This window comes from Amblyraja radiata, chromosome 3 (genome assembly GCF_010909765.2).
Source record: "Amblyraja radiata isolate CabotCenter1 chromosome 3, sAmbRad1.1.pri, whole genome shotgun sequence".
Lineage (NCBI taxonomy): Eukaryota > Metazoa > Chordata > Chondrichthyes > Rajiformes > Rajidae > Amblyraja > Amblyraja radiata.
Window position 1 is genome coordinate 12,560,597 of NC_045958.1, and position 18,447 is coordinate 12,579,043.

An 18,447-nucleotide genomic window follows, 5' to 3' on the forward strand; every position below is an offset into this window, starting at 1 on the left:
GCTCTAGGGGCTAGTGGAGTCAAGGGATATGGGGAGAAGGCAGGCACGGGTTATTGATAGGGGACGTTCAGCCATGATCACAATGAACGGCGGTGCTGGCTTGAAGGGCCGAATGGCCTCCTCCTGCACCTATTTTCTATGTTTCTATGTTTCTATGTTTTCATTTCACTGCACATCTCGTACGTGGATGTGACGAATAAAGTTGACTTGACTTGACTAGGCAGAGAAAAGTATCTACCAGAATATCCTTTTTCATTGCAACATTGATTATAAAAAGACATAAACATTGAGATTCAAATATAATTGTAATATTTACTTATTGGACCTCGATGTTTATGTTTTTTTCAATGGACTAAACAATGCTATGAATACTTGGAATAGTAAGTGAAAACCCTGTGATTAATTATAATAGTTTGAATGTTCAGTGACCTTTTCCAAACATTGAGTCATTTACTCTGGAGAAAGCCACTGGTGTCTATGCCAGAGCTTTGAAAGAGTAAATCAAATAAGAACAATTCATCAATTAAATACACAACACTGGCATGACTTTGAAGTGTCACACTTTAGTGCCAGAACTTTTCTTCCATACAGATGTTAATCTCTAAAATATATTTAATCAAATGTTAAATATAGTTGAGGCAGGGACTTTCACAACATTTAAGATACAGATAGACAGGTACATAGATAGGACAGGTTTGGAGGGATATGGACTAAACGCAGGCAGGTGGAACTAGTGTAGCTGGGACATTGTTGGCCTGTGTGGGCAAGTTGGGCCGAAGGGCCTATTTCCACACTATCACTATGACTATAACAAACAAACGACTTCTTTAAACTGAAACCTCAGTAAAATGTCTTATTTACCTCTATTCGCTCTTCTGTCTTCTCCACACCTCTCCTATCATTCTGAACAGCGTTGTACGGACTGTACACCCTGAGTTTCTCCATATGTTTCGGATTAGTGGAGGTACCATGTAGAATCAGCTTCCAATTGATGATTTTGCCTTGGTTTTCCCATCTTCCAGACTTTGAGGATAAATGTAGAGACAATATTTAGAAATAAATATTACAAAAATGAACATTTGAATCCAAGAGACATAAGCTGCTTGTAAATCCTCAATAGAATATGACGAGAGACACGTTAGTCATAACATGATGGATAATCTAATGGTGAGTCGCCGGATTGAGTAGGAAATCAAATGGGGCTATTTCTGTGGTTTAGTTTAGTTTAGTTTAGAGATACAGCATAGAAACAGGCCCTTCGGCCCACCGAGTCCATGCCAACCAGCAATCCCTGCACATTAACACTATCCTACACACAATTTATACTTGTACCAAGCCAATTAACCTACAAACCTGTGCGTCTTTGGAGTGTGGGAGGAAACCGAAGATCTCGGAAAAAACCCACGCGGTCACAGGGTTTTAAGGCAGCAATTCTACCGCTGCGCCACCGTGCCGCTTCCTGCGCTACAGTGTGGTGCAGTACACATGGATGTAATTCTGCAACATGGTGACTGACACAAGCTATATAACTAATTGGTAGACCTCCAGGGATCAGTCACAAGCCCTCTGCATGAACTGGCTGATTAAACAAGCGATAGATATTTGACGTTATTATCGCAAATGCTGGTCTTTTCAGTAATTTTCCAGCTCCTATTCTCTATTGTAAATGTGGATGACAATCCACAGGTTTACCTATCTTTGAAGGAGAAAGTGAAAAGATTAGCTGAGGGGATGAGGAATATGATTCAAATAATATTGCAAATGTTGACACTAGAAAAATGTATGTTATAAACATTAAATGGTCACCAATGGAGGAATAATAACATTAATCTTCAAATTAAAATGATTCAACAATTGGGAGTCTAACCCATGAAGACTACATAGTTGGATGATCAGCCATGATCATATTGAATGGCGGTGCAGGCTCGAAGGGCCGAATGGCCTACTCCTGCACCTAATTTCTATGTTTCTATGTTTCTATATTGGACATTCAGAATTCAATGCAGAAGATACTAATTGTAGGGAATGCCCCTCCAAGTTTCTGAAATCAACTCGCACAGGCCAAAGTAGAATCATGATGTTGACTCCTTTGACATCTTTATTTAGTGTGATATTTTTGCGACAAAGATGTTTTGCCAATTGATAATGTACTCAGAAAGATGCTATGACCCCTCTAACACTGGGTGGTTGAGAGTCTGCATGAATTTGGTGGGCTGGAAGCCCTGTTTCTATACCCTGACTTGTTGTTATTTTACAATTCTGTAAGACCAATTCTGTGGGGTATTGGAAAGTAAATTGCAACAGTTCATAAATTTCCAATGCAATTGGCATTTAAAACATCAACTCATTAAAAGTCTGACTGTCATTTATTAATCTGCGGAATCCGGTGGGAAGCGGCGGCTGTTTTGGAGGTCCCAGCCGCCGAGGTTGGCCTCCCGTTCTGACGTCGGAGTTACAACATCCCGGCGAGTGGGCCTGAGCGGCGGGCTGCCCTTAGAGGGCTCCGGAGACCCCGACGGGGGAACATCGAGGAAGATGACTGACTTTGGTGCCTTCCCTCACAGTGGGAAACTTTTGATTCTGCTGTGAGGGGATGTTTTATGTTGAACTTTATCGTGTTGTGTGTTCTTTATTTTATTGTATGGCTGTATGGTGATCACATTTCACTGTGACATCTGGCACATGTGACTAATAAATGTATCTTGTGTCTTGTATCAATCTATAAAATAATAGGCCATGCATGTGCTTCTTTTTAATATGTGTTATAGAAACATAGAAATTAGGCCCTTCGAGCCTGCACCGCCATTCAATATGATCATGGCTGATCATCTAACTCAGTATCCCGTACCTGCCTTCTCTCCATACCCTCTGATCCCCTTAGCCACAAGGGCCACATCTAACTCCCTCTTAAATATAGCCAATGAACTGGCCTCGACTACCCTCTGTGGCAGGGAGTTCCAGAGATTCACCACTCTCTGTGTGAAAAAAGTTCTTATCATCTCGGTTTTAAAGGGTTTCCCCCTTATCCTTAAGCTGTGACCCCTTGTCCTGGACTTCCCCAACATCGGGAGCAATCTTCCTGCATCTAGCCTGTCCAACCCCTTAAGAATTTTATAAGTTTCTATAAGATCCCCTCTCAATCTCCTAAATTCTAGAGAGTATGTGTTATCTAATATGTGTTATCTATTTCCTTTAAGCTGACTAAACTATTAACAGAAATATCGAGTCATTCAATACTCCAAGTAACTAATCATGGAAGTAGATGACTGTACATACCACAGATAGGCACAGCATTTTAGAGTAACATCGTTTGTCAGGCAGCATCTCTGGAGAAAATGGATAAGTGATGTTTCAGATCGGGACCCTTCTTCAATCCCGTCCCGAATGATTTTCTCCAGAGATGTTGCCTGGCCCGTTGAGTTACTCCTGCAATTTGTGTCTATTTTTGGTATAAACCGGCCTCTGCAGGGCATTTTTATTACTGTACATACCACGTCAGTAATGCTCAGCACCCATGTGCCCACTGGTTCCTCTCCCCAGGTGTGCACTGACATAAAGGCCCAGCTTTTAAAGCCATTAGGTGAGGAGTCTCTCTCACGTTCAGCCAAGAGTACAGTGTTAGTTCCTGCAGGCAACAAATAGAACAATGCAACATTACAGATGGTCTGTTCTAAGATTGGCACAAAGGAATGTGGAGGAAAAGCACAAAGGAAATTAATGCCATACATTCATCAGATACATTGCCTCACTGAGCTGAATAAGAAAGAGGATAGGATAATGTTGGAAGAAGTCCAAACATGATTCAAGCTACGATCCTGACAATCCAAGGTAATCAAAAGTAGACTGTAAGTAGTGACTGAAAAAGGCTTAAAGTACTCAGCAAGTGTGGCCCGGTGCCACAGCTAGTAGAGTAGTTACCCCACAGATCCAGCAACCTCTATTCAATGCTGACCTCCTATGCTGTCTGTGTGGAGTTTGCGTGTTCATCCTGCGATTGTCTGGATTTCCTCCAAGAGGAAATCTAGTTTCATCCCAGATCCCAAATACATGCAGACTGATAGATTAACTGGCCACTGTAAATTATCTCCAGTGTGCAGATAGGCGGTGCACAAAAAAAACAAACTGCTGGAGCAACTCAGTGGTTCAAGGGGGAAAGGAATGTTTTGGTTCAAGACTCTGCAGCAAGATCTTCAGCATTTTCGATGAGTTATCCAGCTGTTTCTTTCATCCCAATGCTGCCCAACTGGGGGGTGGCACGGTGGTAGAGTTGTTACCTTACAGCACCAGAGACCCGAATACTATCCTGACTATGGGCGCTGCCTGTACGGAGTTTGTACATTTTCCCCGTGACTGTGTGAGTTTTCTCCAGGTGATCCCCAATTTCCTGCCATACTCCAAAGACGTACAGGGTTTGTAGGCTATTTGGCTTTGGTAAAAATTGTAAATTGTCCTTAGTGTGTGTGTGTAGGAGAGGGATAGTGAGCGGGGATCGCTGGTCAGTGCGGACTCAGTGAGCCGTAGGGCCTGTTTCCGTGCTGCTATTCTAAAATAAACTTGCCGAGTTCCTCCAGCAGTTTGGTTCTTTAGCCAGACTTTAGCTTCTACGGTCTTGTGTGCCTCCAGATAGATCGCAAAATCTGGAATATTGATGGGGTAGGGAGAGTGGGGACGGGTGGGTGGAGGGAGTAGAGAACACAACAGGTCCATGATGATCAGCGCAAATTCAGTGGGCCAAAGGGCCTGTTTCTATGCTATATATTTAGATTAGATAGCCTTTATTGTCATTCAGACCGAAGTCTGAACGAAATTGCAGCAGTCATACATACAATACAATACAATAAAAAACAACAATAAACACATATTAACATCCACCACAGTGAGTCCACCCAGCATCTCCTCACTGTGATGGAGGCAAAAGTCTTAGGTCTGCAGTCTCTTCCCTCCTCTTCTCCCTCTGCGCTGAGGCGATCCCCCACCGGGCGATGTTAAAAACTGTCCCGCGGCTCAATCACCGCGCCCCGGGGTGGTCGAAGCTGCCGCCCACCAGTCCTGCTGACGCAGCCGCTGGCCCGCGGCCGAACCCCGGACTCAGGCCACCACCGCCAGAACACCGTCCCAGCCACCCTCACGTGAGTATCGTGCCGTCTTCAGCCTCGGGCTGGGCCGCCCCTGACATGGGCGCCGTACCTCCCTCGAGCTGGGCCGCCCCGACTTGGGCCGCTACTTCCCCGGGCCGGGCTGCCCCGACTTGGGCACCGTACCTCCCTCGGGCTGGGCCGCCCCGACATGGGCGCCGTACCTCCCTCGGGCTGGGCCGCCCCGACATGGGCGCCGTACCTCCCTCGGGCTGGGCCGCCCCGACTTGGGCCGCTACTTCCCCGGGCCGGGCTGCCCCGACATGGGCGCCGCTCCTCCCTCGGGCTGGACCGCCCCGACATGGGCGCCGCTCCTCCCTCGGGCTGGGAACGCTGTACCTCCCCGAGCTCGGCCACTCCGACAGGAGCACCGTTCCTTCCTCGGGCCAGGCCGCCCTCCCGGGAGCGTCACAGCCCCTCACGGAAGCACTGTTCCAGCCCCGAGCCGGGCCGCCCTCACGGGAGCGAGCTCAGTGCGAGTCCTGGCGGGCTCTGCCTCCTGAGCCTCGAGGTCGCCAGCTCCGCCACTAGGCCTCAGCGCAGACGGAGGCAGAGAAGGGGAATACGACAAAAAAGTCGCATTCCCCCGCAGGGAGAGACAGCAAGCCCTTTTTAAACCCCCCCCCCCCCCCCAAACACAAACTAAAAACCAAAACTAGACTAACCAAAACGAAATAAACAACACAAAAAAACACAAAACAAACAGGACTGCCGGTGAGCCGCTGCAGCCAGAGCCGCGCCGCCACTCCGATATATCTCTCTATATCTATGACTGGAGTCAGCATCTGCAGTTAATGACAACATTCATCACAACTCTTGAGAGACCATGGAGTTGAGATATTAATGCTGCTTCTGCTGCCAGGCCTGATTGGATGTTTGTTTTTTAACCCCCATTTGGAAGAGAGAAGGCTGAATGGAAGCTAATAAGGTGTCTAAAATTATGAGGGGACTAGACAGAGTAGATAGGAAGGACCTATTTCCCTTAGCAGAGGGATTAAAAACCAGAGGTAAATATTTTAAATAATTAACAGAAAGATCAGAGGGGACATGAGAAATAGTCCTTTCACCCAGAAGGCAGTAGCATTCTGAAACTCGCTGTCTGAACGGGGTAGAGCAGCTGGAACTCTCACATTAATGCTTGGTTGTGTATTTGAAGATTTGTAACCTGTAGGGACGTGGACAGTGCTAAAATATGGGATAAGCTTCAGTACCTGTTTTTGTCCGTGGCAAGGATGAATGGCCTTCCATGTCATTAATTTTGTATGATTCGATACATTTTAACCCCTTGATCGTTTTCAAATTGCATCAGTGTGATTGTGTAGTTGTGTAACTTGGTCAGCGCCAACACGGGGTGGAGGATTGCAACCTTCACGTGGTCCGCCCTGTTTCGACTAATGCAATCAACTCGACGTGCGCAACCGGAAGATCAAATAGAACAAGTTGTCCTACAACTTTATGCTGTGCACGCCACACGCCACACGCCACACGCCACACGCCACACGCCACACGCAAGAAGAAGCATCAGTACTGTCGACACTTGTTTTACTGCCTAGATTGTATGCAAAACAAAGTTTTTCACATGTATCTAGGTACAGGTTTGTAGGTTAATTGGCTTTGGTAAAAATTGTAAATTGTCCCTCGTGTGTGTGTGGGATATTGTAATGCCCCTGTCCCACTTAGGAAACCTGAACGTAAACCTCTGGAGACTTTGCACCCCACCCAAGATTTCCGTGCGGTTCCCAGAGGTTGCAGGTGGTTGCCGGAGGTTGCAGGTAGTGGAAGCAGGTAGGAAGACTGACAAAAACCTCCGGGAACTGCACGGAAACCTTGGGTGGGGTGCAAAGTCTCCAGAGGTTTCCTAAGTGGGACAGGGGCATTGGTGTGCGGGGATCGCTGGACCGGCGGTCTCAGTGGGCTTGTTTCTGTGCTGCGTTTCTAAACTAAACTTGCCTAGTTCCTCCAGCAGTTTGTTTCTTTAGCCAGACTTCATCTTCTGCAGTCTCTTGCGTCTTAAGATAGATAGTAGAATCTGGATTATTGATGGGGTAGGTACTCTTTTCATCCAGAGAATTGTGAATCTGTGGAATTCTCTGCCGCAGAAGGCAGTGGAGGTCAATTCACTGGATGTTTTCAAGAGAGTATGATTTTGCTCTTAGGGCTAACGGAATCAATGGGTATGGGGAGAAAGCAGGAACGGGGGTACTGATTTTGGATGATCAGCCATGATCATATTGAATGGTGATGCTGGCCCAAAGGGCCGAATGGCCTAATCCTGCGCCTATTTTCTATGTTTCTATGTCCTAGGTACAGGTGATAATAACGTATCATTCATTCATTCATTCATTCATTCATTCATTCATTCATTCATTCATTCATTCATTCATTCATTCATTCATTCATTCATGAGCTGCCAAGTCCTTACTTTCAGGACTGATAGAATGGAGCAGCTGGGCTTGTATACTCTGGAATTTAGAAGGATGAGAGGGCATCTTATTGAAACTTATGAGATTATTAAGGGAGTGGACACGCTAGAGGCAAGAAAAATGTTCCTGATGGTGTGGGAATACAGAACCAGGGGCCACAGTTTAAGAATTGGGGGTAGGCCATTTACAACGGAGATGAGGAAAAACTTCTTCACCCAGAGAGTTGTGAATCTGTGGAATTCTCTGCCTCAGAAGGCAGTGGAGGCCAGTTCACTGGATGCTTTCAAGAGAGAGTTAGATAGAGCTCTTAAAGATAACGGAGTCAGGGGATATGGCAAGAAGGCAGGAACGGATGTGATTGTGGATGATCAGCCATGATCATATTGAATGCAATAATACAATATTGAATGCAATAATACAATAAACCATATTGTATTGTATTGTATTGTAATGGCGGTGCTGGCTCGAAGGGCCGAATGGCCTACTCCTGCACCTATTGTCTATTGACTTACCTGCCGGAGATGTGAGAGTGATGTGAAGGTCCCCTCTCCTTGTGTACTCAATGGTTGCCTCCAGCTGCACATGCTCCAGAGCTGTAATGTGGTTGGCTTGCCCCTCACAAGCTTTGGTGGGGATTTCAACTGTAATTTCTCCACCAGCTTTCAAAGGCCTGAGGAAATGTATGAAATAGTTGGCAGGAGACAATTCTCAACCAATCTGATCCATGCTTCCCTCTGCATGCCAGTCATGTCTTTATTTGGAAACATTCTCCAAAGCTGGATTTGAAAGAGAGCCATGGAAACAATCAGTAATCATGGTTTCTCCCTAGGATTCTTTGAAACTGCTAATTAGCATTCAGGATCTGTGGGCATGGGGATTGCAACACAACACTCTCTGGTCCGATAGGAAGTTGAAGGATTGTTAATTTATTTATTAAATATCTGTGATCATATATTGCTATATATTTTGATTTTTAACTGATTTCAAACAATTACATGATTAAAACTGTGTAGCTACAAACAAACAAAAAGCATTTCATCTTTAATTCTGCAAAAATGCATCAGAATCCTTGTGATTTACTTGGCTCATTAGGCCAACGTTTTCATTTCACAAACTGGCTTACAGTTGGATTAGAAACATGGTAACATAAAAATAGGTGCAGCATCGCCATTCAATATGATCATGGCTGATCATCCAGAATCAGTACCCCGTTCCTGCCTATTCATAGAAACATAGAAACATAGAAAATAGGTGCAGGAGTAGGCCATTCGGCCCTTCGAGCCTGCACCACCATTCAATATGATCATGGCTGATCATCCAACTCTGTATCCTGTACCTGCCTTCTCTCCATACCCCCTGATCCCTTTAGCCACAAGGGCCACATCTAACTCCCTCTTAAATATAACCAATGAACTGGCCTCAACTACCTTCTGTGGCAGAGAATTCCAGAGATTCACCACTCTCTGTGTGAAAAATGTTTCCCTCATCTTGGTCCTAAAAGATTTCCCCCTTATCCTTAAACTGTGACCCCTTGTTCTGGACTTCCCCAACATCGGGAACAATCTTCCTGCATCTAGCCTGTCCAACCCCTTAAGAATTTTGTACGTTTCTATAAGACCCCCCCTCAATCTTCTAAATTCTAGCGAGTACAAGCCGAGTCTATCCAGTCTTTCTTCATATGAAAGTCCTGACATCCCAGGAATCAGTCTGGTGAACCTTCTCTGTACTCCCTCTATGGCAAGAATGTCTTTCCTCAGATTAGGAGACCAAAACTGTACACAATACTCGAGGTGTGGTCTCACCAAGACCCTGGAGTATTTCTCCACATCTCTTGATTCCATTAGCCTTGAGAACTAAATCTAACTCTCTCTTGAATACATCCAATGAATTGACCTCCACAGCCTTCTGTGGCAGAGAATTCCACTCGTTTTCAGGCTATTTTGAATATTTTGAAAATGCCTCGTAGATCAACAACTTTAAAATTATTTCTAAGGCAAATTATATTTCTGCAATAATTTGTCCCAATTTTAAAATGGTTGGACGAGAAACAATTACTACTCACAAAACTGGTCATGTTCCAAAATAAATGAATTGTCTCTAATTATAGACCCATATGGAGGCTCAATACATCAAATGGAAATGCACACACTTCTGTAATTCTTTTTAAATCAATTTTGGAGTTTTAAATCAAATTACTAAGAGGTAGTGAAAGAGAATACTTGTTACAATAATGTCCATTAGTTTATTAATTTCACTAAATGACTGAGAGAGAAATGTCATTTACCACCCATCACCCATTTTTTTGTACAACATCTGAAACCAAGCACAACATTAAGAGCCAAAATATCGAATGCTCAACTTTCAGAAAGCAAGCAAAAACAAACTGCTGGAGGTAAACAGTCCTGATGCATGGTCTCAGCCTAAAAAATTGACAATTCCTTTCCCCTCCCCATCCCCCTATTGATGCTTCTAAATGTACTGAGTTCCTCCTGCAGCAGCTTATTTTTTCTTGCTCCAGGTTCCAGTATTAGCAGTCTCTTGCATCTTTAATTTAGAAAGCAAATTATCGTATTGAAATGGCATATGGATGTGGTTCTTATCCTCAAAGTATGCCCACTCCCAATAACAAACTCCTTTCACCTTTGATAGCGAAGATAACCAATCCCTTCCATCAACATCCTGAGTAAATCATCCAACATTCCTTCTCTCCAGAGATGCTGCCTGTCCTGCTGAGTTACTCCAGCATTTTGTGTCTATCTGTTGTCACAAGATCAGTTCCCATGCTGGGATGGAGAAATGGCAGATGGAATTTAACCCGAGCAAGTGCGAGGTGCTGCACTTTGAGCGCTCAAATGAAAGGGGAAAATATACAATTAATGGGATGACCCTTAACAGCATTGATGTACTGCGGGATCTGGGGGTCCAATTCAAAAACTCTCCGGAATTGGCAACACAAGTAGATAGAATGGTGAAGAAAGTATATGACACAGTACATCGGGGCATTGAATATAAGAGTCGGGAAGTCATGATGCAGTTTTACAGGACTTTGGTTAGGTTGTGTTTGGAGTATTGCATGGAGTTCCGGTTGCCCCATTACAGGAAGGTTTGGAAAAGGTGCAGAGAAGGTTTACCAGAATGATGCCTGGATTAGGGATTGTTTGCGACAGGGAGAGGTTGGTAGATTTTGTTTGTTTTCCCTGATATGCAGGAGGTTACGGGCAGATCTGAAAGGAGTATACAATAGGGCAGATAGTCAGAACCAATTTCCCAGGATGGAGAAATCAAATATTAGAGAGCATAGATTTAAGGTGAGAGGGGCAGTGTTTCAAGGAGATGTGCAGGGCAAATTGTTTACACAAGGGGTGGTGAGTGCCTGGAATGTGTCGTTGGGAGTGGTGGTTGAGGCAGATACAATAGTGGCATTTAAGTGATTTTTGCTAGGACATATTGCCATGCAGGGAATGGAGGAATATGGATTATGTGCAAGCAGATAAAAATTAGTCTTGGCATCTCAGAGTACAGAGGAGATTTACTAGAATGTTGCCTGGGTTTCAGCAACTAAGTTACAGAGAAAGGTTGAACAAGTTAGGTCTTTATTCTTTGGAGCGCAGAAGGTTAAGGGGGGACTTGATAGAGGTCTTTAAAATGATGAGAGGGATAGACAGAGTTGACGTGGATAAGCTTTTCCCATTGAGAGTAGGGAAGATTCAAACAAGAGGACATGACTTGAGAATTAAAGGACAGAAGTTTAGGGGTAACATGAGGGGGAACTTCTTTAGAGAGTGGTAGCTGTGTGGAATGAGCTTCCGGTGGAAGTGGTGAAGGCAGGTTCGATTTTATCATTTAAAAATAAATTGGATAGGTATATGGACGAGAAAGGAATGGAGGGTTATGGTCTGAGTGCAGGTAGATGGGACTAGGGGAAAATAAGTGTTCGGCACGGACTTGAAGGGCCGAGATAGCCTGTTTTCCGTGCTGTAATTGTTATATGGTTATATCATGTTCGTCATAGACATTATGGGCCGAAGAGCCCGTTCTTGTGTTGCACTGTTCTATGACTCCGTTTTTCTTAATACTTGATGTATACATTAAATGCCATAATCTAACATCCCTGGTGTCTGAATCACCAAGGATTGAAATTAAGAGATATTTTTGGTAAGATATGAATATCTTTTAATTAATATATATAATCTTTAAAATATCATTGTAATTTAATATGAAAGGAAGACAAACTTACTAACCTGGATTCAAATGTATTATCTCTGACAATACACTGCTTCTTATCTGGTATGCCCTTCCATGTTTTAGGTTCTGCCATGTCAACCAGTGCCTTGGCATTCAGCAACCCAAACCCAAATCTGCTGTTCACCATTAAACCAGCTCCATTCTTCTTCCAACCCAGGTTGTTGGCCAATGGATCATATTCGGAGGTCCAGACAATTAAATGTTGCAATTCTCTCCAAGTGAGATTTGGACTGTTGTAAAAACATTAGCATAAATTAGTTAATTATAAATTATGATTGTGACATAGTTGACATAACTACCGGACATGTGATTGATAAATTCAGTCAGTTCATGCTTATACAGTGCTAACATCCTTGCCGTCTCCAAAATCTCTCTCAGTCTTTCTTCTCAGTCCGCGTGAAACTGTAATCCTTAACCTATCCATAACTAAATGAAAGCAGAGAATGCTGGATACACTCAGGAATCATCTGTGGAAAAAAAGTAGAATTTGTGTTTCAGGTCAAAGGCCCTTCATCGGACTTCCAACGTTTGTAGCTTTTTAAAAATGTTCACCAGTCCATTTTTTCATAGGATTTAGTAGTGTAACAGTCAAATTAGTAGATTAATTTGCAGTTCACTGGATATTGACCATGGCAGATGTGGTATTTATATTTGAGTAATTAAGTAAATCTGGAAATAAACAACTCACATCAAGAATCATGTCATTAAAAATCTGTCTGCTTCATGAAAGTCCTCCAGGAAAGGGAATCTTCTCACCTTCCTTGGTATCTGAATATGACTCCAATGACAATCCAATGAATATCAATTATTCGCTCTTCTCTGATAGGGTCCAGAGAATTGTTTAATTTATTTATAAGTAAATGATGGCCCAGCCAATGACAATTTCACAAATTGGAAAATTAGTAAATATCTGCTGTTTATCTGATGTAAGTATCATCATGGTGGCGCAGCGGTAGAGTTGCTGCCTTACAGCGAATGCAGCGCCGGAGACCCAGGTTAGATCCTGACTACGGGTGCTGTCTGTACGGAGTTTTTAAGTTCTCCCCCTGACCTGCGTGGGTTTTCTCTGAGACCTTCGGTTTCCTCCCACATTCCAAAGATGTACAGGTATGTAGGTTAATTAGCTTGGTAAATGTAAAAATTGTGCCTAGTGGGTATAGGACAGTGTTAATGTGCAGGGATCGCTGGTCGGCGCGGACCTGGTGGGCTGAAAGGATCTGTATCTCTGTATCTCTAAACTAAACTAAACTAAACTAAACTAAACTAAACTAAACTAAAGTATTTGTAACTTTATCAGCGCCCTTTATATAGCGACTCTTTGCATACCTTGGGCATGCAAAACAAAGAATATCACTGTGGCTTATCACATGTGACAATAAATAAGGTATCAGATGTGGATTAGAGGATGGAAATAAGCAGGCTAAAAGGTCTGAATTTTCTCCCCTCACATCCATCGTGAAATACAATGAAATGTAACATTTCATCTTCAATCGATTGGCAAGTAGATTTAAAATCATTACAATCGGAAAGATTATTCTGTGCTGACGATTTTAATTCCAGGTGAAATGGGCAAGCATCCAATTAGTCATGGAGAAGTAAATAAAACTGCAAAAGCTGGAGATCTGAAATAAAAATATAAAATGCTGAAAATACTCAGTTAATCAGCACCATCTGTGGAGAGAGAACCGGAGACAATAGTTCAGATTTTGACCTCCCACTGGTCACAAAGGATAGGGACTAAATATCAGTGTCATGTACCATCATTATAACCAAGGGGATCAATTTTACGTCTCCTTCAGCCACCAATAGGCTGCGAACCAGCGTGATTTTGCATTGGTGCTTAAATGCCTTTGTTCTCAGAGTTTCACCTGACCATGTTCATTGCATTGCAGCCTGTGTTTCAGTGCAAAGCTAGGAAATTGTACATAACTACATAACTTACGTGGCAATGTATTCACTTCAAACTTTGAAGTTACAGGAAACAGGGGTAATCTGGGGATTTATAGTCCAATGAGCATCAGATCAGTGGGAGGGAAACTATTGGAGAAGATTCTTAGGGATAGGGTTTACTTGCATTTGGAAGAGAAAGGGCTAATTAGGAATAATCAGAATAGCAATAAAAGTAGATATAGAGTGGTAAAGAAGGCATATGGTATGCTTGCCTTCGTCACTTGGGACTTGAGTTTGAGAGAGCTGCCTGTCCCACTGGGTTATTCCAGCTTTTTGTGTCTATCTTCGGTTTAAACCAGCATCTGCAGTTTCTTCCTACACATTTCGCCTGCTCCACTGTGAAATCTCCTCAAGGTATATCTACTTTGAATAAGTTCTCATCCTGCTCTCCGGATCTACAACCACGTTGCATATCTTTCTTTCATTGTTCTTTATCCCTGTACATCATCGTCGATATCTCTCGTATATCTCCCTTTCCCCTGACTAGTCTGGAGAAGGGTCTCATTCAAGAGAATTCACCCATTCCTTCTCTCCGGAGATGCTGCCTTTTCTCCCGCTGAGTTACTGCAGCTTTTTGTGTCTATCTTCAAGAAGTCATGCAGCAGCTTTCTGAAACTTTGTTTTGGCTGGATTTGTAGTAGTATGTGCAGTTCTGGTTGCCCCATTGCAGGAAGGTTGCACAGGCTTTGGAGCTGGTGTAGAAGAGATTTACAAGGATATTGCTTGGATTAGAGGGTATTAGCCAGAAGGAGAGGGTTTGTCGAACCTGCTTTCTCTGTAGTTTCGGAGACTAAGTGTAGACTTAATAGAAGTTCATGAATTTTGGGAGGCATATAGATAGGGGACACAGTCAAAATCATTTTCCCAGCATGGAAATTTCAAATACTAGAGGGTATCATTATAGGGTCAGAGGGAGAAAGATTAGAGGAGATGTGTGGGGCAAGTTGTTTCAGAGGGATGGTTGCCTGGAACGTGCTGTCACGGTTAGTGGTCGAAGTAGAGAGATAGGCACATGGATTTGCAAGCTATGGAGCGATATGGAGCACATGCAAGCTGAAGCGTTTAGTTTAAGTTGGCATCATGTTCAGTGCAGACATCATGTGCAGAGGGATCTGTTCCTATGGTATTCTGTTCTATGCTCTGTCTTCTATGTTAAAGGATCCTCCTTACAATAGTGTCAAGATTTGTTGATTTCAATTTGTTCCTGCATATACTGTAGATTTGTATTCCATATCGGCCCAAGTCACTGTAATTTGTCAATTAATCTTTTCATCAGGTAAAAAGTGCAATTCCCAATACTTTTCTCATATAGTTGGATGAGGAATGCATATTATGCCATCTACTATGCTTACTCTTCAAGTGGGGAAGTCCAGAACAAGGGGTCACACTTTAAGGATAAGGGGGAAATCTTTTAGGACCGAGATGAGAAAAACATTTTTCACACAGAGAGTGGTGAATCTCTGGAATTCTCTGCCACAGAAGGTAGTTGAGGCCAGTTCATTGGCTATATTTAAGAGGGAGTTAGATGTGGCCCTTGTGGCTAAAGGGATCAGGGGGTATGGAGAGAAGGCAGGTACAGGATACAGAGTTGGATGATCAGCCATGATCAAATTGAATGGCAGTGCAGGCTCGAAGGGCTGAATGGCCTACTCCTGCACCTATTTTCTATGTTTCTATGTTTCTATGGACAATAATTAATTTTCAACGTATTCAATGTGGTTTTTACGATAAGCTAATCAAGCCTTCCACTTCAAAGGTTTTATTCTATTTGGAGAACTGACGTACTTTTGTTCCAGAGCAAGGGCAATAATCCCAGCAGCCAGGGGGGCTGAGGCTGAGGTCCCAGTGTGAGTCTCAGTGCAGTCATTGTGAAGATCGGCACTTGTCTGAAAAAAAAAGAAAGGAGAGAAACACATTTGCCAAGGTTGTTATTTTATAGCATATTATTAAACCATGCTGTATTCTTAAAATAAATATATGACAAAATACATTAAATATATACAGACCTTAGGCTATAAAAACATATACAATATTTTTTTAAAGTGTATCATTACTTTTGATAGTTATCATTACTTTTGAAATTTGTACAAGATGTTGTTGAAGGCAGCACTTGAATATTGAGTTCAGTTCTGCAATAGGAAAGATGCCATTAACTTGGAAAGAGAGCAGAAAAGATTTATGAGGATGTGGCCAGGACTCATGGGACTGAGGAGAGAGATTGGGCAGGCGAGTGTGTTTATCGGCGGCCCAATAATTAAAACACACACTAACTAGTGTGCCCGAGCGAGAGGGAGAGAGAGAGAATGTAGTTTGCCATGTCTTTTCTCATATAGGGAGAGAGAGAGAGAGAGAGAGTGAGTGTGTCTTTGAGTAGTACCGTAATACCATGTAAATGGTGGCATGCATATATGTGTGGTGAAGGATATAAATGGCATGAATTAATAAGGGTTAATCTACAGCGAGGAGTTTACTCCTTGGAGCTTATGACATTTGAATGGTGATCTTATAGAGGTGTATAAAATCATGAGGTGCGTAGATATGGTGAATGTATATTGGATTTTCCCCATGGGAATCAAGAGCTAGAGGGCAAAGATTTAAGGAGAGGAGAAAGATTTAAAAGGAATCTGAGGGTAAACCTTTTTATCAGAGTGTGGTACTTTCGTATTTGTTTTCTAGGTCTGCACAAAACTTGAGAGTCTTTAATTTGCAACAGAAGTCTTTAATGGTTTACTCAATGCTGGCAGCAAGACTACTCAAAATGATTGCGCACACACACACAGACAGGAGAGAACTATATACAAAACATCCCCCTTTGTCCTGTGCAGCGCCATCTGCTGCATGGGAGGAGCAATGAGTCCTACCACCCCACACAGTCCACCAAACATCACACTCCCCCCTTTCCAGTTTGAACGTCTCTATTCCTGAATGAGTCACCTTGGGGGAATACCACGATTGCAACGTGTCGATCGACGAAGGATCACAGGCAGATCGGCGGGGAGTTCATCTGGGGGACCTTCGACAAGCCAGGGGAGGGGCAAGTCAGGCACTCCAGTATCCACACGATTTGGCACCAGGGTGTCCGACTGCTTGGTTCTGGTCAGGTTCTGCGCAGTCTTCGCTGAAGGAATTTGGCTTCTTAATTGGTCATCATGCCGTCGGTATTGTCCTTCTTGTCCTTGGACGGTGTACATTTTGGTTCCAATGTGAGCCATGATCCTGCCAGCGCACCAGGATTTGCTTTCCTTGGCCGTATAATTGTGGTAATATATGTAGTCGCCAATGTCGAATTTGGACTTCGTTGGCTGAGTGAGCGCCATATAAGAGTTGTGGGTCGGGTTCAAAGCTGATAGGGGAGAGAGCACTTGTTTGCACCAATCACCAACATTTGCAATCACCAACAAATTGGGGTCCATTGTCGCTTACAATTGTTACGGGCAATCCCCAAATGGCGAACAAATTGTCGACGCAGAAATGGTTGTTTCGGTGGTTGGATATTTATTCATTTGGATAACATGTGGCCATTTCGAATGCGCATTCATGACGACCAGCCACATGTCCTCCAGGAACGGTCCGGCAAAATCTATGTGGATTCGCTGCCATGGTTGGTCGGGGATGTGCCATGCGGAGGTCTTTTCCGCCGGATTCACTGCTGTTTTGGCACATGGTGTGCAGTCCTTGCAGTGGTCGGCTATATTGGTCTCAATATTCGGCCACCACACATGCATGCGGGCGAGCGCCTTCATTCGCACAATTCCAATGTATGTCTTGTGCAACATTTTCAGAATTAGCGATTGCAGTTCCATCAGAATGATCATTCGACCATTGCAGAGCAGAATGCCATCCTTTGAGGAGATTTCCATTTGCGCATTGTGGAATGAGCGGAATTCCTTGTCCAGCTTAGGAATGTTCGGCCACCCCTGAGTGACAAAATATCGTACCTTCGACAAAATGGGGTCTGTGCTCGTATAGTTGGCGACCGTCCTTGCGGAGACGGGGAGCACGTTCACTTCCGTCTGAATTTCCATAATTGCCTCCTCTTTATCGAATGTCAGGTCGGGTCCAATCGGTAGATGAGACAGTGCATTGGCATTGGCGCGCTCGGCAGACTGTCGGTAAATGATGCGGTAATCATAGCCCATCATGATCAGGGCCCAACGTTGTAGACGCTGCAACGTCATGCCAGGCAAACTTTTCTCCGACTGAAAATAGTCAGCAGCGGCTTGTGATCGGTGATGAGCAGGAAATGTCGCCCACTCAAATATTGGTGGAACTTCCGGAAACCAAACACGATCGCCAGTGCTTCTTACTCCACTTGGCTGTAGTTTTTCTCGGTGGTCGTCAGCGTTTTGGATACGAATGCTATTGGTTCTTCCTTGCCGTTCGGCGCCGTTCGTGAGATTACAGCTCCAAGACTATACGGCGCTGCATTGGCGGCCAGCAAGATCGGCTTCGATGGGTCATAGTGGACCAAACGCATCTTCTGTGCGAGAATCTCCTCCAACCTGGTGAATGCATGGTCACACTCTTTGGACCAGTGCCATTCGACATCCTGTTTTTGCAGGTTGTACAATGGTGCGCACAAAGTTGAAAGTACCGGTATGAACTTGCCATTGTAGTTCACCTTCCCAATGAAGCTTTCAAGCTGCTCGGGCGTCGGCAATTTCACAATGGCGTCCACTCGTTCTTCCGATGGC

At 43.8% G+C, this 18,447-nt stretch overlaps 1 protein-coding gene across 1 annotated transcript in view; it reads right to left on the reverse strand.

The window, feature by feature from the left end:
* pcsk1 (proprotein convertase subtilisin/kexin type 1) overlaps window positions 1–18,447 on the reverse strand; it is an 80,865-nt gene that overhangs the window by 8,045 nt on the left and 54,373 nt on the right. The window contains exons 9-13 of the mRNA XM_033017305.1: window positions 15,539–15,639; window positions 11,800–12,033; window positions 8,071–8,228; window positions 3,492–3,625; window positions 862–1,023 (exon numbers count right to left, since the gene is read on the reverse strand). Coding sequence (XP_032873196.1) covers window positions 862–1,023; window positions 3,492–3,625; window positions 8,071–8,228; window positions 11,800–12,033; window positions 15,539–15,639 — 789 coding nt within the window. The remainder of the gene's footprint in view (window positions 1–861; window positions 1,024–3,491; window positions 3,626–8,070; window positions 8,229–11,799; window positions 12,034–15,538; window positions 15,640–18,447) is intronic.